A 24,471-nucleotide genomic window follows, 5' to 3' on the forward strand; every position below is an offset into this window, starting at 1 on the left:
TAACATGACTAAACATATAATAATTGAAATGTGTTTTCAAAGAGGTCTTAAAATATAGTAATATCCATTTTTGTTAGGAAATTGCTTTACAAATGAGTCATATTTTCTCCCATGCCAATTTTTGAAGGGAAAATATTGTTAGTCACTACTACATTTTCTCTTATTTGAATAGCAGTCACATCCTTGTTTAATATCTTTAAATTAAATCCCATTTGAAATGTATTGTCTCATCTCCTCTTTTTATTCTTACCTCAGAGGCTAATTCCTGTTTTTATTGGCATTTCACATGCATTCCATATTTAGTGTCATTTGAAATTATCTGGTTAATCTGGCTGATTCATCTTGCAGAGAATATGAATTAAGATGTTTCAATATTACAACATAACATTAGTTCCTTCATTACCTACTGATCCCACCTATCATAAAGAATGTTCTCATTAATTTGGCATTTTTTTTACATTGTGATTTATATAAAATTATGGTTGCTAGTAATTTTGCATATGTCTAATTCTATGAAAAACTCTCTTCCATTATGCATTTGTACTTAATAAGTCGGATGAGTTATTTTAAGTAATTTTTGGATCTTCAAGGAGAGAATGCCCTTTCTACATTTTTTAAAACTTAGAAATGAACTGGATTTAAAACTCTAGCCCTAACCGGTTTGGCTGAGCGGACAGAGCATCGGCCTGCAGACTCAAGGGTCCCAGGATCGATTCCGGTCAAGGGCATGTACCTTGGTTGCGGGCACATTCCCAGTGGGGAGTGTGCAGGAGGCAGCTGATCGATGTTTCTCTCTCATCGATGTTTCTAATTCTCTATCCCTCTCCCTTCCTCTCTGTAAAAAATCAATACAGTATATTTTTTAAAAAAACAACTCTAAAAAATTTTAGTGATATAAGCAGCCCTTCTGGATAGGAACTAATAGTAAAAATACTTATAATAAAGTAGCCTCCTTTTATTGTGAACTTACAATGTGGTAAATATTTTCCCAGGCACTTTCATACTGATAACTATAGCTAATTTAGCTTACCATATATCAGGACCACTCTGGTGCTAGTACATTAACATAATTAATCACCACTACGACTCAGAAGCTGGATACTTATTGTCCTCATGTTACCCAGGAGGAAACAAAGCACAAAGTCAACCAACTTGTAAGCAGTTGAGCCAAGATTAAAACCCAGACTCTTATCCTAGCTGGGTGGCTCAGTTGGTTGGAGCATGGTCCCGTACATCAAAAGGTTGTGGGTTTGATTCCTGGACTCTCAAATCTCAGGGTTTTAACTATGTTCTTTTTCTTCTCATGCATGTTGCATAACAACCCTATTAGTTTATTATTTCAGCCCCATTTTACATACAGTAAAATGAGAAAAGAGTAAATGATAGCTCCAAAATTCCTGTGGCTGCTGAGTCCTGAAGCTCAGACTTGAACCTCTACCTGTTTGGTTGCAAAGCCTAGGTATTCTCTATAGTACTATGAAAAGATCCAATGATAAAACATGAGAAGAGAGGGTTAGTTCTCGGGACCTTGCAGATGAGAAAAGCCTTCTGTCCCCAATTTTACACTCTCCCTCTTCTGTGGCACAGCTTCCATGTAACACATTCTCCACACATCACAGCAGTGAAGGTGTGTGTTTCTGATTAATTAACATATAGCTGATCTTGATATAAAGAAACTTTCTTTCTAGAGGATTTGGAAATCTGTGTCTCATTCAGTATTCTGCTCCAGAGGCCTGTATCCTTCAGAGTTAATGTATCAACCTCAGAATTGGTAGTTAATCAGAATCAATCAGAAAATTGGTAATAAGAAAATGTTGTCCGCTTAATTGCGACTATCTCTTCCTGTCTATATTCATTTTATTATTAACTAGAGGCCCAGTGCATGAAATTCATACATAGGTAGGGCTGCTAACAGCTGCCAGCCACTGGCCGGGGCCTCCCTTCCCCAGCTGCCAGCTGCCAGCCAGGGCCTTCCTTCATTCCGTATCGCCCCCTGGTGGTCAGCACATGTCATAGAAAGCAATCAAACTCACAGTCTCCTGGTTGAACTCCCAAGGGGACACTTTGCATATCAGTCTTTTATATATATAGACTAGAGGCCCGGTGCACAAAAATTTGTGCACTGGCGGGGGGGTGTCCCTCAGCCCCACTTGTGCCCTCTCACAGTCTGGGACCCCTCGGGAGATAACGACCTGCTGACTTAGGCCCGCTTCTGGGTGGCAGAGGGGAGGCCCAAACCCTCGGTGCCTGCCCCACAGCCCTTGGTCAGGCTCAGAGCAGGGCCAATTGGGGAGTTGGGGTGCCGCACGCTGTCATGCACAGAGCAGGGCGGATCGGGAGGTTGTGATGCCACCCCCAGTCATGTTCAGGGTAGGGCCGATTGGGGGGTTGGGGCGCTGCCCCCGTCACACTCAAGGCAGGGCTGATGGGGAGGTTGCGGAGCCACCCCTTGTCATGCACAGAGCAGGGCAGATCAGGGGGTTGTGGCACCACCCCGTCACATACAGAGCCAGCCGATTGGGGGTTGCGGCGCTGCTCCGTCACGCACAGAGCAGGGCCCATCAGGAGGATTGGGGCTCCGTACCCTGTCACACACTGAGCAGGGCCGATCAGGGGATTGGGGAGCTCCCCCATGTCACGCACAGAGCAGGGCCGATCAGGGGGTTGGGGAACTCCCCCCTGTCATGCACAGAGCAGGGCCGATCAGGGGGTTGGGGCGCCTTCCCCTGTCACAAACAGAGCAGGGTGGATAGGGAGGTTGTGACCCTGCCCCCTGTCACACACACAGAGCCACAAGGCGATCAGGGGGTTTGGGCGCTGCCCCCTGTCACCCTGCACCAGGGGCCAGGAGGCCTCGGGGCTCTGCTGATCCCAGTGCTGGGAGGCCTCGCTGCTCCGCTGATCCCGGTGCTGGGAGGCATATTACCCTTTTACTATATAGGATAGAGGCCTGGTGCACAGTTGGGGGCCTGCTGGTTTGCCCTGAAGGGTTTCCCGGATCAGGGTGGGGGTCCCACTTGGGTGCCTGGCCAGCCTGGATGAAGGGATGATGGCTGTTTGCAGCTGGTCACACCCCCTTCAGGGTGAGGGTCTCGACTGGGGTGCCTGGCCAGTCTGGGTGAGGGGCTGAGGGCCATTTTCAGGCTGCTGGGTGACTGAAGCTCCCAACCTCTCCTTTTTTTTTTTTAATTCTGGGATTTATTTACCTCTATGGCTGTCACTGGAACTGAGAGCCGGCTTTAGCTCTGAGGCTCAGCTCCAGCTCTGAGACCTCGGCTGCTGAAAGCAGGTATCTTGGTTTGTTTGGCTTCTATAATTGAAACATTGTTGCCATCACTGCCACTCTAAGCTCTGAGGCCGAAGCTGGCTGAAAGCAGGTTTCTGGGGTTTATTTACCGTCTATAATTGCAACAATGTTTCTTAGACTGCAGCTCAGAGGCCGGCAGCAGCAGGCGGGGAACGTTGGCTTCCTCCATCACTGGAGCAAGCAAGCCTCCTGTTCTCTTCAGCTGCCTGGCTGCCGGCCGCCATCTTGGTTGGCAGTTAATTTGCATATCACCCAGATTAGCCGATGGGAAGGGTAGCGAAGTTACAGTTAATTACCATGTTTGTCTATTATTAAATAGGATGACCACTTCCTAACTCCTTCATTTCAATAAGTTATTACCAATATAACTGTGATATCCAGAAATTTGTATGTTTGGTATTTTACTCTTCTGTCTTTTTTAAATATTGCTTTTTTTTTCTCCCTGTTCTACTTTATTAGTGCATAATGCTGTCATTAACATGATTTTCAATGTATCTCTTCTGCAATCACCTGTTGAATAACAAGAAGATACTTTCTTGTCAAGAGTAATTCCTTGTTGTTCCTAAGTTCGTATCCATTATATCAGCAGTTTCCTCCGCATACCATCTGGGCTGAGCTAGCCTGTAGAAACCAACCATCATCTCAACCCTGTCACATCAATCAGATCTGTCGGAGCAATTTTAAAAGCTATGAGCTTCACTCTGTCATCGTTAAATGATCCCTTTTACCCACTGCTAAAAATATTACATGCCTTCTGACTTTGTTTAATTGTTCTCAGAGAGCAATTTTGTAGACTGTCATTGTCACTTAAAGTTTTTGAAGAGCCAGCTCTCAAGCAGAAACTGAAATGATGAAGCTCAAAAGATTAGTGTACCACCCCAAAGAAGGTAATACTAATATAGTCAAAGCCCCATAACGCTATTGGCTTCATATCCAGCTGTGAGAGTCAAACTCTAAGTTCCCCCAAGCTCTACCCTTTCTGAGAATCTTCTTCCAGGACAAATTATCAACTTCTTATAGGCTCAGTTACAGGAGCTTATAGACCCTGAGGTTAATTTCTGCCTAGATCACGCTCCATGGTTTTACTCAGTCTGAAATTTGGTGCCAAAGAATGCTTAATGAGCTCCAAAGAGGCAATCACCAGCACAGAAGTGAATTTAAATTTCACACTAATGCCAGCTAGTGCTTCTTGGGCAGAACAGCAGCCAACCAACCTACATTTTATAGCTATCTTTTCCTCATTTGCATTTGGATTTTCTTCTATACAACTAGCACCTCAATTTGTTTTTAACGCACATTGTTCTAAAGTACAGGTTTTAATGTTCTATACAGATATTTCGTTTTGATTTAGTCTGATGGTTTTCTGATTTTATATAAGGCACATTAATTCTCTGCCTCTTTTCTCCCTATTCCCCACTCCCAATTCCCTCCATTTTCACTACACAATAAAAAAGAAGACACAATTGGATAAATTATAATGTGGCATGGAACAACTTAATGTTTTCTGATAACAATAAAAGATACAAGAAGAATCATATAACATTTTTGTGTTATATTTTGCCACTGGTGATCATGATAGTTTCAGGACCAGTAATCAATTCCTAAGACCTTCCAAATGTCAAAAAGGGAATCCAAATGACAGATTAGAGGAAATGTACCAAGAGCACTGAAGCCTCACAGTCAGGCATGTCAGAGTCAGGTTGATGATAATGTTCACTGTGCTTAAACTGGGCGGTTTTCCTCATTTTCAAAAGAATTCTTGTGGCTTATAAATGGCTGGTACCATTGCCAAGGTGGTAACAATGCAAAAAACGATCTTTAAATTCTGACCTGGTACTATTGATTTCTCTCTAAGAAAATCAAATAATTAAGATTTTATACAGTGATTCCCTGAGGCCTAAGCTAAACTGGAAAACAGTATCATTTTACTACCAGTTTAGTTCTGTAGTACAAAGGGTCATATAGGAAATTAACCATTTGAATCATTTATTCATTTTTATTCATACACCCAATAAATATTTACTGAAAACCACTGTGTGCCAGTCATTATGGGAATCAGATGAGGTGTTAGCAACCTTAGAAATGGAGTCCATTAACAAGAGGTTGGCAATAGTAGGGATAGAGGACTAAACCAGAGGAAAAAGCATTCTCTAAAAAAGGGTACTTCAGGGATATCTAGTTTTCTGCTTGTAAAATTTCTAATACTGGTCCTCAGTAGGTTTGGGGATCAAGGAGTCCACAATCCTAGGAACTGCTCCACCTGGCAGTGTCTCCAGCAGACCCACCCTGATCTCACTAGTAGGTTTGGTTTGCTCTAAGCATAGCTGCATCTGTGGTGGCTGAGCTGGGCTGGGCACAGAGCTGAAGGAAGCAAGAATGAGTATGTGTCACTGGAAGTTAGCACAGGGCCTGGTTTCCTGCCAAAGGCTTTCAGCGACATGGGAACAGGTGGGAAGGCAGTAAACTCTTGTTCTAAGCCAAGATTTTAAGTTTTTACATGAAAAGTTTGAAAAGTGCATTTTACTGCATCTCACCATATGGCTACTCAACTGGCGCACTTTAAAATTTCATGATGCTATCCGGGTTCAATATCAATCATTTCTCCGAGACACATTCATTTGAGACTTTGAGCATTATTCCATCAGAGTTATAACTTCTTTAACATTAGCTTTCAACTAGCCTCAAGAAATAGAATATACCAGCTATTAGTTTTCCAGCGAGTGAGGCCCAGTTTAGTTACTTTGAAAATACTCTTCCCTTGAATAGACGAGCAGGAGGAGGAGAAGAGCTGGAGGAGAAGGAGAAGAAAAGAAAAATGGGAAGGAGGGAAAGGATGTCAAGGAGGAAATGGGGGAGGAGGAGGAGGAGGAGGAGGAGGAGGAGGAGGAGAAAGAGAAGAGAGGAGGAGGCTGAGGAGGAAATACTTCCTTAAAAACAAGTATTATAAATTACTCCTCCTTAAAACCAAGATTTTTTAGTTCATTGACAGCATATGTAAAGCAAATGATGATAAAAGAAAGCTTTGGAATCAAATATAATCCAGTGATAGAGGCTTTTGTTTGGAATTTGAGAATAAAGAGATGTAAGAACTTCCTCAAATTTGCTTTCAGTCCTATGACCTTTTGTAGCACTGCCCTAGCATTGCTCCCAGTCCTACTGAATATAAAATAATTAATTAATGTCAAGATACATTATAGAAAAATAAAGCACTCAAATGATAATAAATCTACATATATTGTTTGATATCAATCCCATGTTCTTTGTATCTTTAATTATATTTTTGTTAATTCTATTAGAAATTATATTACAAATCTTAATTCTATTTCCAACAACTTGACAGGGCATTAGTTGGTGAATAAACAATTTGTAAGGCACAGATGCCTAGAAGATGGAAATTTCTGTGACGTGAAAAAAGTCAATGACAGAACTTAGTCTAGGCTCTGAATATGAAATAAAATATGTCAATGTACATTTATTTTTCCTTATTGGATATTTTCAGTCCATTGAGTTTAAAACATAATTAATTTCCCCCCAAAATAAGCTTAAAATCAAAATCCCTTTTCATAGAGGTTTTGCCTTATTCAAATCATCCTATATAATAACAGGGTAATATGCAAATAGACTGAATGGCAGAAAAACCCAACAACTAATCAAAGCTTAATATGCTAATGATGTGCTAAGGCTGCTCAACCACTCACTATGACATACACTGACCACCAGGGGGCAGATGCTCCGACCAGTAGGTTAGCTTGCTGCTGGGGTCTAGCTGATCAGGACTGAGCACTGAGCGAGATGGGCCGGGCACCTCTGGAGCCTTCCCGCGACCCGCCCCGGCCCAATCGTGCACTGGTGGGGTCCCTCAGCCTGGACTGCACCCTCTCACTGAGATTGCGAAGATGTTAGTGATGAAACCTGTTAAGACACACTTGTAGGAAAAAATAAGACATGTGCATAAATAACCAAAATACAAGCAATATGAAAGTAGGTTTTGGTTAAATGCTATCAGTGTTCAGAGGAGAGATCATCTTCACCTGAGTTCAGGACAGCAGGAAATCTTTTCAGAAGGGCTGGCATTTAAGCAAGGCCACGGCAAACAGATAGGGACATCTAAGTGGAGGGGAAAAGATGGCCATCATATGGAGGTAGGGCACTATTCTAAACACTGGTGATATTACAGAGAACTTAAGCATAAAGCTTTGTTCTCACGGAGCTTATGTTCTGGGGAGAAAACGGGAAATAAATATAGAAAGTAGGTAAAGTATACAGTGTATTGGAAGGTGGTAAGTGCAATGGAGAAAAGTAAAACTGAGTAAGGAGGATGGGGAATGTGGTCCCATTTTAAATGAGGTAATCAGGATAGGCCACAGCACAAAGACGACATTTACATGAAGCGACGAAAAAACACGCCCAAAGATCACATCAAGAAAAACTGAAGCACAAGGGGAGTGTTGATTGATGAAGTTGTTGGCAGAAGAAGGAGAGATTGCAGAAGGCCTCAAATGCCAAGTTAGGGAGTTTGGATTTCATTTTGAAGACACTGGGGAGGTGTTAACAATTTTGGAAGAGCGATTTAAAAAGATCTGGTTGTACTTTATGTAGATGACTCTGGCAGACAGATTAAGTGGAAGGGACAAGAAGGAGGCAGGGAGATCTTCTACTACATCCTCTAAATTAGAATGTAGAAGGCCTACATTAAAAGTACAGAAATATTTGTCTTATATAAACTATTTCTTTTTATCTGTTCATTTAATATATGGAGAGGAACTTTTACATGTCAAATATGACTCTAGATTCACGAGATGACTTTAGTGAACAAAACAGGCAAATATCCCTACCTTTGTGGACTCTGCATTCTAGCAGGAGGAGTTAGACAATACACATAAGCATAATATAAACAATGAATATAAGTAAATACAATATAAATATGCAGTGTGGGAGAAAGCAATATATCTTCTGAAAGGATATAAGGATAGAGTAGGCTAAGGGGACCATTAGAGTACTGGGTGTGGGGCAAGAGGGCAACAGGGCAGGTGTAATCTTATTAGCCTTTACAATATTCTCTATTCCAAAAAAAGAGAATATTCACACTTCCAAAAACTGTTATAAAAATGTCTATGCTGACATAAGGCAGATATAATGTATATAATCATTTACTTTTAAAAATATATGTGTTTTTTTTTTGCCGAAACCGGTTTGGCTCAGTGGATAGAGCGTCGGCCTGAGGACTGAGGGGTCCCGGGTTCGATTCCGGTCAAGGGCATGTACCTGGGCTGCGGGCACATCCCCAGTGGGGGATGTGCAGGAGGCGGCTGATCGATGTTTCTCTCCCATCAATGTTTCTGGCTCTCTATCTCTCTCCCTTCCTCTCTGTAAAAAATCAATAAAATATATTTTAAAAAAAATAAAAATAAAAATATATGTTTTTACTGATTTCAGAGATAGGAAGGGAAAGGGAAAACGAGATAGAAACATCAATGATGAAAGAGAATCAATGATGAAAGAGAATCATTGATTGGCTGCCTCCTGCATGCCCTCCACTGGGGATCAAGCCTCACCAGGGCATATGTCCTGACCAGGAATTGAACAGTGACCTCATGGTTCATAGACTGACACACAACCACTGAGCCACACTGCCCGGGCAAAAGAATTGTTTATACTTTAAAACACATCAATATGGGCCCGGGAGCCAAGCGAGGGCGTTCCTGTCTGGGCTGCAGCGGCAGGAGGGAGCCCAGTGGAGGCGCCCTCCCGAGGCACTGCCCATGCTGACTACACAGTCCTGATGTCTTGAGTAACACCACAGTGCCCAATGCCCCCCAGGCCAACAGCGACTCTATGGTGGGCTATGTGTTGGGCCCTTTCTTCCTCATCACCCTGATCGGGGTGGTGGTGGCTGTGGTAATGTATGTCCAGAAGAAAAAGCGGGGGGACAGGTTTCACCATCACCTGCTCCCCATGTACAGCTATGACCCCACTGAGGAGCTGCATGAGGCTGAGCAGGAGCTACTCTCTGACGTGGGAGACCCAAAGGTGGTGCACGGCTGGCAGAGTGGCTACCAGCACAAGTGGATGCCCTTGCTGGACCTGACACTCTCACCTTCAGAACCATGGGGTCCTGCCGCCTGCTGCTTCCCCTCCCACCTGCCCACCGAGCCCCCTGCTGGGCACCGGGTCTCCACTCCTCCTACCCATCCCCCTCCATCTGTAGGCCTTTGTGGGCTGAGCCTGCTCCCAGGCACTGGGGGTTTTTTCTCTTGGGGTGGGCAGAGCTTTGCCCTGTGGGCCCCTTTAGCCCTCCCTGACTTGGCTTGGGAGCTTCCCATGGTGACAGGGCCTGATGTATAGTCTTCAGTATACATATTTTGTAAATAAAATGTTTTGTGGTTAAAAAAAACACAACACATCAATATGTGCAATGGCCAAAGAAACATAAAGGTATCTCTAAATCTCATGTCTTGATCTACATGAATAATGATGTATATTACCCACAAGTTACACCAGGAGAAACTTTAAAAGTAATGTTACCTTTGTCTTTCCAGACAGAACCCAGACAAATATATCCCACAGGAGACCACTTTGGACTTTAAATGATAAAGGAAAGAATGTCCTTCTAGAGGCCTTGGTTCCTATTAGAAATAAAACAGTGACTTGTTTCCTGATATATAACAGTTAAGTACAAAGCTTTGTAAAAAGTTTGAGAAAATTAATGCTCACATCAAATTCAATTTCAAGATATCGTTTAGTTCTAGTGACACATTATTTTCCCAAAAGCACTGGTTACAAGTTTTGTCAATGATATTTTCTAGCAACATATTTGTGGGTCAGATCGATATACTTACTATAATGATAATTTTAAATAATTCTAAAATTAGACCTGGAAACTCTTAGAATTGTACTGTTTGAATAAGTCTTTTGATTCCTACCCAACAGAAGGATGGTGAAAGTCCAGCAAGCCTCACAGTAAATGATATATTTGGCACTCTTAAGTTTCCAAATTACTCATTTAGCAACTATAACTCTATGCCTACTCACTACAATGATGTATAATGGGTACTACTAAATTGTGTTATCATAATGAGTTTGCCTATGTAGGAATAGATTACAAGACACAAAGTAATATTTTCTAGTAACAAAAAAATAATAATGTATTCTTTAATAAATGTAAATTCATGTGAGAACAACCTCTTAGAGATAACATTATAAATACTGGGAAAATGACAGTAAAAGATCTTCTGAAGGCACTAGGAACCAACCACAAGTAGGCAGAAACTGGAAAAAAAGAATGGTACTAATGCGTTTCCTAGGATTCTTACTGCTTTTGCCTCAAGGAAGAACACACAGGAGAGTGTAGAGTGACTAGAAGTCAGATAGCTTAAGTGACTTGAAAAATCAGAGGTCAATTTAGGGAGTACTAGTTCCTGAGAAATTAAAGAGGACATTCTGTGCCATTACCCTTTAACCCTTCTCAACCTTCTCAACCTTCCTCATGCCGTGACCCTTTAATACAGTTCCTCATGTTGTGGTGACCCCCAACCATAAAATTATTTTCGTTGCTACTTCATAACTGTAATTTTGCTACTGTTATGAATCGTAATATAAATATCTGATATGCAGGATGTATTTTCATTGTTACAAAATGAACATAATTAAAGCATAGTGATTAATCACAAAAACAATATGTAATTATATATGTGTTTTCCGAGGATCTTAGGCAACCCCTGTGAAAGGGTTGTTCGACCCCCAAAGGGGTCGCGACCCACAGGTTGAGAACCGCTGCTTTAACCAAAGATCAAGGAAAACACCTGGTGACCAAAAATGGATTTATTGAATGAGAAATGAGAACACACACCATGAGGAACAATGGGTTATCATCTCACCTATTCTAGAATTTGGGCTTGTACTATGTTCTTTAGGGGACGGTTCAAGAAGCTGGGTTTTGCTCTAGATTTGATGGTATTAGGAAGAAGTAAAGGTTTGGCCATCTTAATGTTTCTTAAGATTGCTAATGAAGCAGTAGTCATATTAGCGGGGAGGGGGGAGCGGGTTTAGTCACTTTTATGGATTGGACACATTTTTATGGATTGGACAATGTTCTTGTTTTTGTCTGATTTTGGATATGATTATTAGAGTGATCTTATTTTTGTCTTGATTCATCATGGCCACAGACTAGCACTAGCTGATATTTGTATTCTGAGATTTTCTTTTTATCTTAAGCAATAGAATTCTACAGCCTATTGTGAGTGTCTAGCTAACTCCTGGCCACAGAAAATCGACCTGTTACTTCTAGGCCAGTTGTTAGTTGTCAAGGTCTTCTTTCCTCTTTCTCATCTGAAAAGGAAACAGTCACAGAAGAAAGCTTCAAATTCTGCTCAAATATCTGGCTTATTCATGAACTACATGTATATAAGCAGAGTCCAAGCAGCCTGTTTAAAGCTAAAAAGAATAAACATTTCAGCAGCTATTTACATAACACAAGAGTGAGAACAAGTCTGGTTTTGAACATATAATGCAGTTTGGAACTTCAGCATGATTAAGAACCCACTAAAACAAAAATAAACACTTTTCAGAAGAACATAGCAGAAAACAGAGTAATATTCAGTATACAATTAGAGATATGAAGAAACAAGAAAATGTCACCCAAAGTCAAGAATAAAAGGAATCAATGAACATCACCACAAGATGGCCCATGTGATGGAATTAGCTGATAATTATTTTAAAGTGCCCATTATAATTATGTATGAGGACATAAAGTAAAATAATAACAAGGTACAGATAGGAAATCTCAGCAGAGGAATAAAAACTAAAAATTTTTAAAAATTAAAAATTTAATATCTGAAAGAAAAAATTCACTAGCTGGGCTTAAGAGCAGATTAGAGAAAACAGACCAAAGAATCAGTATCAGTAAAACTGGTAGAAATGATCCAGTTTGAGGTTACAAGATTAAAAAAATTAAATGAAAGAAACAGAACCCTGTAATTTGTGGTGCAACATTAAAAAGTGTAACATAAGTATCCTTAGTTATAGGTGGGGGAAAAAGAGCGGGAGCAAAAATATTGTAAATATTAAAATAATGGATAAAGTTTCTCAAATTTATAAGAATCATAAATTTACAGATTTAAGCAGTTGAGAAAACATCAAGAATTTTTAAAATTCAAATCATACTCAAATAGTTGAACCTCCTAAAATAAGAGAAACAATTTAAACAGTCAGATAAAATGACACATCCTACCTAATAATAGAGAAACATGGTAATTAACCGTAACTATGCTACCCTTCCCATTGGCTAATCAGCCAGAGATGCAAATTAACTGCCAACCAAGATGGCGGCCGGCAGCCACGCAGCTGAAGCGAACATGAGGCTTGCTTGCTACAGTGACGGAGGAAGCCAAGGTTCCCCGCTTGCCGCAGCCCAGGTCTGAGCTCCAGATGTAACAATGTTGCAAATATAGAAGCTAAACAAACCCAGAAACCTGCTTTCAGATGCTAGCAGGCTCAGAGCTTAGAGCGCCAGTGATGGCAACAGAGTTTCAATTATAGAAGCTAAACAAACCCAGGTACCTGCTTTCAGCCAGCCACATCCTCAGAGCTGGAGCCGGTTCTCAGCTCAAGTGACAGCCATAGAAGGTAAATAAATCCCAGACTAAAAAAAAAGAAAAAAAAAAGAGGCTGGGAGCTTCAGTTGCCCGGCAGCCTGAAAATGGCCCTCAGCCCTTCACCCAGACTGGACAGGCACCCCAGTGGGGACCCCCACCCTGAAGGGGGTGTGACCAGCTGCAAACAGCCATCATCCCCTCATCCAGGCTGGCCAGGCACCCAAGCGGGACCCCCACCCTGACCCGGGACACCCTTCAGGGCAAACCAGCCGGCCCCCACCCGTGCACCAGGCCTCTATCCTATATAGTAAAAGGGTAATATGAAAACTGACCCTAACAGCAGAAGAACTGGGAATGAATGGTCACTATGACACACACTGACCACCAGGGGGCAGACGCTCAATGCAGGAGCTGCCCCCTGGTGGTCAGGGCGCTCTCACATGGGAGGAGCTCTGTTCAGCCACAAGCCAGGCTGATGGCTGCCAGTACAGCGGTGGTGGTGGAAGCCTCTCCTGCCTCCTCAGCAGCGCTAAGGATGTCCGGCTGCAGTTTAGGCCTGCTCCTGCTGGCAAGTGGACATCCCCCGAGGGCTGCCGGGCTGCCAGAGGGATGTCTGATTGCCATCTTAGGCCCCATCCCCCGGGGAGCGGGCTTAAGCCAGCAGGTAGGCATCCCCTGAGGGGTCCCAGACTGTGAGAGGGCACAGGCTGGGCTGAGGGATTTCCAACCCTCCCCCTCCCCCCGAGTTCATAAATTTTTGTGCACCGGGCCTCTAGTCTTATATAATAAAAGCCTAATATGCTAAGTGTCTGGTCGTCTGGTTGTCCATTCAACCAATCAAAATGTAATAGGCTAATGATATGCTAAGGCCGCTCAACTGCTCGCTGTGACATGCACTGACCACCAGGGGCAGACAGTAGACCAGTCGCTATGACGTGCACTGACCACCAGGGGGGCAGACTCTCCAACCGGTAGGTTAGCTTGCTGCTGGGGTCTAGCCGATCGGGACTGAGGACAGGTCAGACACACCTTGGAGACCTTCCAACGGTCCTTCCTTGGCTGGCCAACCTCCCATGTCCCTCCCTGGCCCTGATTATGTACCAGTGGGGTCTCGGCCTAGCCTGTGCCCTCTCGCAATCCGGGACCTTTCAGGGGATGTCAGAGAGCTGGTTTTGGCCCGATCCCACAGGCTAGGCCAGGGGACCCCACAGGTACACAAATTCATGCACTGGGCCTCTAGTTATTACATAATAAAATGTGGTTACAAATGACAGCTAAGTTGTCCTTAGAAAAAATGGAGTCTAAAAATGAAAGGAAAAACAAAACGGTCCAATGAGAATTTTATATCTAATAAAAATATCCTTTAAGACTGAAGATGAAATAAAGATGTTTCAGATAAAAATTAAGTGAAACCATCACTGTAGTGTGCAGATCCATACCACAAGAAATAGTAAAAAAAGTTCCTCAGCCAAAGATAACTGATGGAAATTTGGGTATTAGGAAAAGATGAAAATGGTGAATAGAGGTAAATATAAAAATAAAAGAAAACTGAAAGTTAATAAAATAGTTGGTGATAATTAAGTCAAAGGAAACAAATTATATTTCCAATGTCCACTGTGAAGGTCATGGACTTGCCAAACATTTTTATATTAAGTTAAAATCATTTGAGTAGTGCCTGTTGAACTACTCTGAATCCTTAGATGCTCAAAACTGTGTCAAGTTTAGCAGCAAACACTAATTTTAAGGGAACTGCTTGGTAATGCTAACAAGATAAATATTGTTAGATATTCCTGACACAAATAGTGAGACCACTTGGGCAATCAATATAAAAAGCATCTCTTGTGAAATTAATTGGAAAATTAGATTTCATGTTTAAATATGAATTCTAAGTGATTCACTAAAACAGATTAAAATAGTTTTCAAACTAACCATGGCCCATGTCAGCTTCCTTCACTACATGCATCTTCTTTTTTAAACAAATTTAAACAAACCAAAGAATGAAGGCAAATATCCTAACATTTCAGATCAGCTTGCATTAAGTGAGGGCGTTCATTTCTATTGGAGTTACCAAGTTATTTGCTTTAATGCCCCTCATTGCTCTAACATGCCTTTATGCACCTTGACAAATGGTCTCTATTATGAAAGATGTATTATAAGGATCAGGATTTGCTTTTACATGTACTGAAATTCAACCTTTGCAGGCCACGGTAATATCATTTGTACTATGTTTGACACCTTATTACTTAAGTTAGCAGAGCATTTGAAGACTGGATGTTTAATAATGCACTTTTATAAAAGGATAAGAATTTATCATAGTGGGGGTGATACTAAATGATTCTGAGCTTAAGAATACCTTTCTGCCCCTGCCGAGTAGCTCAGTTGGTTGGAGCATCACCAAGTACACTAAAAAGGCTGTGGGCTTTATTCCCAAGTTGGGGCACATACCTAGGTTGCAGGCCTGATCCCCAGTCAGGGCTCATATGAGAGGCAACTAATCAGTTTCTCTCTCACATTGATGTTTCTCTCTCTCTTCCCCTCCCTCTCTAAAATCAATAAATATATCCTCAGGCAAGGATTTAAAAATAAAAAATAATAATAATAACTTCCTGTAATTGTGTGGGAGAAACATACTAAACAAGAAATTAGGAGTTCTGGATTCTAGCTCTGGCCTTGGTGGTAACCTAGATATGGCAGCTTCTGAAAATCACCTGGTCTCATTTGTTTTTGTAAAAACATGTACTGGAATGTTTCAAATATTCCTGTATATAAAGGGATAGTTTAATGTTTGCTATATTTGTAATGGGAAGGTTGAATTGTATAAAAATGTTTGTTTGCTTTTACTTTTAAGCATGTTTCAAAGAGTTTATAAGCTATAGGTTTTAATATTCATTTCACTAAAGATAAGAAAGCATCCAGAATATGTGATAACAAAAAATCGTAATTTGGGGCCTATTGTGTATCTTCATGAGTAAAGGCCTATACATCTACACAGTGCACAAACACCTCTGAAGATCTGATTCATATCTGATTTGATAAAATGTCAGGCACCAGTTGATGATATGTTTGGTGGAACATGCTAATACCTAGTTCTGCCATGAATATAAGTAGCATATTACAAAGGTCTACAGTTTGAAGTAAAATTTTGAAGTGTAACTACCTTTCTTTGGTCACCCAAATGTGTCTATCACCCAGCTCAGCAAACAAGTCTGACCTTAGCAAACACCGAAGAATTGCATCAAGTGTGCTGCTTTGTTTTATAGGCAAATTTGTACTGTGGATATCACAGGATTCTGGCTTGTTCCATTTTACAATCAGAATTCTACAATATATTTGGCTAAACATCCAGTATTTATTTTTTAGCTCAAAATCCAATTGATCTGATTGGAGAAAGATGAGTCTCTGTCATGAAAAAAATGATGGATGATATTTTTCATAATATTGTGTTTCTTTTTCATTTTGCTTGTTACCCAAAACACCATATTAGGACCAGGGGTAATCTTAAGAGTCTTAGAAACAAATTTTAACCACCAGAGAGTGCCTCAAGGCTCTTTAGGAAGAATACGGCCCAGTTGCTTGGGGTCACTTACACTCAGGCAGAAGAGAAACAGGTTTCCCAATGAGATTTGTCAGACGGATGTGCGTGCTGGCCAAAGGAGGGTGTGAGAAGCGAGCCCAACTACCCCAAAGGAAAAGACTGGCAAGAATCAGGCAGGAGATCAGAGCTAAGCAGCCACACAGAGACCCAGTTCTGGGATCCAGATATTATTCCCCACTGTCATTATTATAAAGACTGGAGTGCTTCTATCAATGCAGAAGTAAATTCAAGCATCAGTCTGGTAATATCAATGATATGGGTTCATAATTACACACTGTCAACAACTGTTTATTCTTCCATTAACTTGTAAAGTTTTTTTAGGGACTTTTTTTCTCTCCTGAGGCAATTGGGAACAGAGGAGCAGCTGCAACATCAGCCCGTGCATTTTGCCAGTTGTTCAGAGAATAGACCAAATAATGACAATGGACAGTAATACAAGCATTTGGCAGTCATGTTTGCACAAAATGAGGGTAATCTTTAAAATAAGACAATCTTAATGGAACATTATGGCACCTGAGAGTATTGTGGAAGAATCTGGCATCAGATACTTCTCAAGAGACAACTATGGGATTCCTCTCCTCTACAATAACCACCCTTTGATCCAGTGGAAATCTTCAACCTGCTGGTCCCACCCAGATTCCACGGTCTCTCACTTCACTCCTGGCACCTAATTCTCTACCCAACTTAAATTCTCTTATCATTGTAGTCACTTTAATGCATTCACTTTGACTTCCTTGCTCCTATGTTCATACACACAACAATAATTAAATCCAACTCTCTGTCTTTTGAATGTCTTACTTGTATTGCTCAATGTGGCTAGAGAAAAATGACCACAAATTTTAAGTGGGCCCTTGACACTACCCATCAGTCATTCTATATTTCTTTAGACCACTCCTTTGCCACTCTCCTAGACTTGCCAACTTCTCATTTCTTCTCAAAATCTGATACCTCCTCCACCATAATCTTGCTTCCTTCTTGGGGAGAAGTTGCTGTAATCAGAAGAAAGCAATCAGAAGTTCCCACCACCAGATCTCCCCACCTAAATATCTCTTTCTCCCATGGGCTACCTTGTTCCTACAAACATGAATGGATAGCACATGCACGTAGAAAAACCCACTGCTGCACTGTGTTCTAGGTCTCATCCCCTCCTAACACCTATTTAAATAAGTTAAAATTCTCCCCTCTCTCTACGTAAATGTCGATTTCCTCTTCTCTCATGCATCATTCATTATCTTTATTGCATACATGCTACATTTTTTATCTTTTAAAAAATCTACTTCATGGCTTTCTTTCCCCTCCAGCTACTGTCCTGTTTCTCACATTTTTTTTTCACAGTAAAAACCAAAACAAACAAAATAATTATCTGCATTCTGTCTTCATTCCTCTCCTCCTGAATTCTCCATGTCACCAAAGCCAATGGACACTGGTGAATCCTCATCTTACAAAGCATAGCAGCAGCAGCAGCTGACACAGTTGATCATTTTCCTGAAACACTTCACTTGGCTTAGAAGACACCATTCTGCCTTGTTTTCTTCCTCTCTTTCTGGCTGTAATTTCCCAGGTTTTGTTTTTGTTTCCCTTATCTCCTCAACTATTAAAAATGTGCCCCAGTACTTAGTCAAGAAAGTGTTTTTTCCCCTCTATATTCAATCCTTAGATGATCCCATTACACCTGTGGCTTTAAATACCACATATGAGCAGTTGACCCCCGCAAATGTGCATTTTCCCATGGACCTCACTCCTGAATTCCAGAACTATGTATGTAATTGTCTATCTGACTGATCCTCTAATGACTTATAAGTATCTCAAACCTATATGTTCCAAACAAGGCTATATTTCTCTACCCCCATGGATAGTTCTCTCACATCCATCAAAAAGTCATATTTTTAGTTTGCCTTCCCTGGCCTCCCCTCCAAAACTCTTTTCCCTTTTGCCCTAACTTGGAACATGTTCTCCTTTCTTTCCTACATTTTTTTTCTCTTTGTAGATATTGCTATCTAACATATTATTTATTTCACTATTTATCTTTAGTATTGTTGGTCTCCTTCATAAAGAACAGGGTATTTTCCTGTTTTGTTCATTGCTGCATCACAAGCAATTGGAACAGTGTCTGGCACATGGTAGGCACACAATAAATACTATTTGCGGTATGAATAACTGGGATATGATAGAAATGTGATGCATGGTTTCCACTAAAAAAGTCTCATATGCACAAGACTTAGTGCACTTAAAATTATTCTATTTTTCTAGCCGTCTCTTTGACTCTTTGCCATACTAAATTGTTTGCATATTCTCAGATATACTTGAGAACAATGATATATACCTAAGTTCTCTCCCTATTATAAACTAGATACACACATCACTTCATGTGTATCTGGGTGGAAAGAATAAATAGTTCCATGACTATGGAGGTGGCCATAAGAAGCCTCTCTGTTATAAAAGGCTGCATTCTCTTCTTTCTCTGTGTTGCCCCACATCTGTGCTAATTGTACCACCATTTTCTAAGCAAATAAGACTCTTTATGCATCTCAGTCAATAGATTCTTCTGCTTAAAGTCGTCTTTCTTCTTTCTACAACTGATTGTCATTGTTCAAGATCTTAACCAGATTTTCCACACCTCTGTGAAGTTTACATTATTCCCGTAGAATGATTTATTCCTTCCTCTATGTTCATATTACTATGGTAGTGAACAGTCACATTGAGATCACTTGTTTGCATATCTGTCTCCCACACTAAATTATGAGCTTCTCATAAGCACAGATATATTTGTGTCTTCAGCATTTAGTCAAAGTCTTTCACATAGTAGATATTGAATCTTTGCTTAAGGTACCCATCAACCCATAGAATAGAAGTGCAATTCAATGTCAGAATAAAACATTTAAAAATTAGCTTCAAGAAAATAACACAATATAGTTCTCAATATAATTTCACCACAAGTCTACCAGAGTCACAAATGATAAAAACAATAAACTATAAATATTTCAATATTTTATTAATTTAAAATTTGGCCTACTTAAAATGATCTACATAGAAATATAAAAATAAATGGCTTGTTTTGTTTTTTAATTACAAATTCATTTCTAGATTAAGACTTATAGCACTAAAATGATTATATGGAATTTATTTAAAACCAAGAAAGCCAGCAAAATTTTAGTGGTCATGAGTAGATACATTTTTTCAGGGCATTATTGGTACATGCTTTGTATTAGATTTTTAAAGTTTGTGTAATCAAATGGAGAATTTTTAAAAGTTAATTAAGAGTTCTTATTTTTCTCTGCAGTTATGACTGGTAAAATGGCAAATTTAATGTGGCAATGTTCATTTCATGGAAGAATTTAAATATCAAATTGTGATTAATTAGTTGTAAAAGAGAATAATATTAATATAAATTATGACTCCAATTTGTTAATTTAACAAACACTTGTTATTTCCTTTTATATTGCTATGACAAAATAATATTCAGATTGGCAGAGGTTGAGTATCTTTTTTTTAAATTTTATTTCAGAGAGGAAGGGAGAGGGAGAGGGAGATAGAAACATCAATGATGAGAGAGAATCATTGATCAGCTGCCTCCTGCACCCACCCCCGCACTAGGATTTGAGCTCGCAAACCAGGTATGTGCCCTGACCTGGAATCAAACCTGAACTCCTGGTTCATGGGTCCATGCTCATTCACTGAGCCACACCAGCCAGGCTGAGTATCTTAATATTGACATTTATGTGTACAATTTTTATCAAATACTTTTCCTATTTTCCAAGATGAACATTTTAATTTATTTTTCTCAAGTTGTCTTTAAGACAATAAGAGATTTACCTATACAATTCCTCTATGAACATCTGTCTTTTATTACCTGTATTTTTTCATTATATAATATTTTAAGACAGAATTGTCAAGTGGAGTGTAATAATGGTATATAAGTTCCAATACTAAAATATCCACCCAGATTAAAAAGAATTATCATGTAATAGCAGTTTTCTCTCTCTCTCTCATCTTTGCCTGAGGATATGTCTATTGCTTTTAGAGAGGAAGAGAAAGGAGAGAGAGAGCAGCAGCATGGATATGAGAGAGAAACATGGATCAATTGCATCCCATATGCATCCTGATCAGGGATTGAACTCACAACCTAGGTATGTACCCTGACCCAGAATCAAACCCTCAACCTTTCAGTATACAACAATCCAACCATCTGAGCCACACCAGTCAGGTCTGTAATAGCAGTTCTTAAAGTCAGAGGACTGTTATTGGATTATAATTCTTCTGGTCCTATGCTAAATTCCTTCTGTATCTTAGCACTGAGATGCCTTATTTCCCTAGCAAACTCTGACATTAACCTTCCTTGACAATCTTATTGGGAAGGGGCCTACATTTCTTTTATTGGAAGAAGGAATATCATATCAAGAACTTAAGTTTTTCTTTTGCTTTGTATCTCCAGGGGTATTTTATTCAATATGTAGGTATGTGTGAGAGCAAAGCACACAATGTTCAATAGTGTGTCCTCTAGAAATCAGGTAGCAGGAAGTAAAACCAATTATCTTAGTGTCCACTCCCCAAAGCACCTGAGGCAAACACCTACAGGATGGCATTTGAAGAGATTATATCTCTGCTTTCCCCAAGATTCCACCAGGAAACTGAGGTAAGGCAATGCTAGCTATAGCTTCTATTTACTTACTGAGTGCATAATATGTGCCAACTGTGCTGCAGGAGATCATTTCTAATCCTCATCTCTAATGTCAAAACAGCTTTGCCAACTTTTCCATTTTACAGAAGAGGAAAATGAGGTTAAGAAGCCTAAGGAATCTGTCCAAATTTATATGGCTAGTATGTGCCAGAAGCCAGACTCAATTCCAGTTTCTCCTGCTGCATACTTCATTGCTCTCCAATGTACATATTAGGAGATGGTTCAAGACAAAGAAAAAGAAGGATATTAGCTTCTAGTAAGGCTCATTTCCCTCTCTTTCCCTGGACACGTAGAGATGGGCAACCTGGAGGGAGAACTGCTTCCATTCCACAGCTGGGAAAAAGAAACAACCCTCCGATTCACAATTTGTTCCTGAGTTACTAGCCAAACTGTAGTCTCCAAAATTGGCTACAACTTCATAAAAAGTTCCTCTACAATAGTGCTTCTCTAATAGTTTTTAGAATTTTTTTTGTTGATTTTAGAGAGGGAGGAAGGTGGGGGGAGTGGGAGAGAGAGGTTGATTTGTCATCCCACTTATTTATGATTCTATTTTTCCCGCTAATCCTAACTCTAGGACATAGTCATGGACTTTTAGAGAGAGGAGAATGGAGAGAGAAAGACATCCACTGGTAGCCCCTTGTATGTGCCCCGACCAGCTATCAAACTTGCAACCTAGGTATGTGCCCTGACCGGGAATTAAACCTGCAATCTTTTGATGCAAGGGACCTCACTCCAACTAACTGAGCCACACAGACCAGAGCCATTGGTTGATTCTCGTATGTGACCTGACTGGGGAGAGAACTAGCAATCTTGGCGAATGGGGATGACACTCTAACAGTTACCCCGCAGTGCTTCTCGATATTAATGCAGAATTAAACCAGGTAGAGTCTTATAAAAACATTGAGATTTTGATTTTGTAGGGTGGGGTGAGGCCTAAGATTCTGCCTTCTAATAAGCTCTCAGGTAATGCTGATACAATTGGCCTATGAACCACACTAAGAGCCGCAAAGGTAAGCATCTCTCCTTTGCCTCTTCATTGCAATAGTGGATGGATATAAGGGAGAGTTGATGAACAGGTCTCGACATCATTTTGGACAAAAATATTACACGATTCATGGACCCTATGCAGAGTTAATTTTTCATGTCTCAAATCATTTATCCCAATTTCCTTTAATTCCACCTCTCATTGCTCACATTTGACTATTATACTCCATAGTTTCTTAGAGAAAATAGGTGGTGATTTTTAGTATGATTAACATTTATTTTCATCTTTAGTAAAGGCCATAAAGACAACTGATTAAAACAAATGGAGACTCGGAACCATTCAATTTCTTAATGCACATTACACTCCTCTTTCCACAATGTGACCAAGAAAAGGATTAGCTTCTTCAAGTCATAACTAAAGTATATATTAATTATGTGTTATGTCCTCTATTAGATGATAGACATGGAAGACAATAAAAAATCCAACTCTGGCCCTAACCGGTTTGGTTCAGTGGATAGAGCGTCAGCCTGCAGACTCAAGGATCCCAGCTTCGATTCCAGTCAAAGGCATGTACCTTCGTTGTGGGCACATCCTCAGTGGGGAGTGTGCAGGAGGCGGCTGATCGATGTTTCTCTCTCATCGATGTTTGTAACTCTCTATCCCTCTCCCTTCCCCTCTGTAAAAAAATCAATAAAATATATTTTAAAAAATCCAACTCTGTTTTGGGAGAGTATATTCTAGGGGGAGAAACAGAACTGCACGTGGAAAGCATGTGGGCATGTGTGTGAGTGTGCATGAATACTTATGAGGAGCAGTCACCTTTTCCCAGGATCAGGAGAAGAGCGACCAGGGAACATTTCACAGAATACCTGTGTCTATAACTAGCACTGCTTGGGTAAGAACATTTCAAACAGTATTTAAAAAACACTCAGCTATTCATAGGCATGAAATAAAATAGTATGATTTGCGACATTTGGCTCTAATGGTGGTTGAGACAAGTATGAGAAGAATCTAGGCTTTTGTGGTAGACCTTAATTCAGGCACCCAGATATAGAGAAGTCCGTAGGCCGGAGAGAAAGAAGCATGGGAAATGAACATTTGATAACTTCATGAAAGTCTTGCCAGTCACCAGGCATAGTTAAATGTGTTCTTCCAGGTTTAGGGGACATGAACTATTAATAGATAGAGTAATAGTTAATACCAATTTCTTTTTCCCCTGACTTAGCTAACTGGAATTAACTATGGCTTTTCTTAAACTCTATTGCACCAAAAGTAAAAGAAAGACTTGTGATTCCCTGAGTAGCAATGCAATATTAGGAAATATAAGTTACCATATGCAGCACCACGCAAAGACTTGCATGCACAGTGGGAATGAGTTAGCGTAACCTGAGAAATCCGCACAGTAGAGGATTTCATATATTGTACTACTAACCAATCCCAGCTTCCTTTTATGTGTTCCCTTTTGAAATAAAAAAGAGTAAAATATTTCATTTTTTAAGTGTCTGTTTATCCTAGCACACATTAAAAAGCAATGCATACAGGTGTATAGAAGAGGCTCTCTACAACGCAAATGAATAAATTTATATTCTCGTTTTATCCCTTTTGTAGCAGTGAGGGCATCTAAAGGACCATGTGTGCAGTCTTACTCACAAAGCATTGTTATAGCATTAGCTGGCAAGGGATCATTAGAAGTACCCCACTCTTTAAAAGAATATATACCCTAAGTTACCCTAAAAAGATCAATATCTCCATCTAAACAAGGAAAGTCCAAAAAATAAACCTAGGAATTCATTATAGATTTCAACCAATCTTGGATTTATCCTAAAACTCACCCACTAAAATAGAAACCATTACATTAATAACTCATGAGAAGGCTAGTTATAGGTCATTTTTTCCTACTTACGAAATCACTTCATTTCATTTTTCTCATTATTTTTATATGTATATAGCTTGATATTATCTGGCTTTTTAGCTGTGGTCATTCTTTTCAGGATTTTCCACAGGGAAACTTCAAACTGGACACAGAGATAAAACAGGCTTATACTGCCAAGGACATACTTAAAAATAATTTTCCTCAGTTCGGTGGTTTAAGTTTCTTGGGAGATGAGAGAAGAATGTTTTCTCCTCCTCTTACTCCATGCTCTGGAGTAAATGTAAGCTTTCTACAAAGTGTTAGGCTGCCTGCAATGAAATGAAAACTCCGCCATGTATCAATACAATGATGATGTATTTATAGAACATGAACCACAAGAGAGCTATAGTGAGCACTTTCAATAAACCTCAATTAAAGTGGTCAATATTGCTAAAAGAATC

General features: G+C 40.2%; 2 protein-coding genes across 2 annotated transcripts in view; one reads left to right on the top strand and one right to left on the bottom strand.

Moving 5' to 3' along the window:
• MAGI2 (membrane associated guanylate kinase, WW and PDZ domain containing 2) overlaps window positions 1–24,471 on the bottom strand; it is a 1,152,561-nt gene that overhangs the window by 609,029 nt on the left and 519,061 nt on the right. The window lies entirely within an intron of this gene.
• On the top strand, window positions 8,088–10,354 carry LOC118666519 (small integral membrane protein 29-like). The gene is made up of 3 exons (XM_036328964.1): window positions 8,088–8,128; window positions 9,085–9,511; window positions 10,238–10,354. Exons 1-3 carry the CDS (start codon window positions 8,088–8,090, stop codon window positions 10,352–10,354), a joined length of 585 nt encoding a protein of 194 aa, XP_036184857.1.

This window comes from Myotis myotis, unplaced genomic scaffold, assembly GCF_014108235.1.
Source record: "Myotis myotis isolate mMyoMyo1 unplaced genomic scaffold, mMyoMyo1.p scaffold_m19_p_11, whole genome shotgun sequence".
NCBI lineage: Eukaryota > Metazoa > Chordata > Mammalia > Chiroptera > Vespertilionidae > Myotis > Myotis myotis.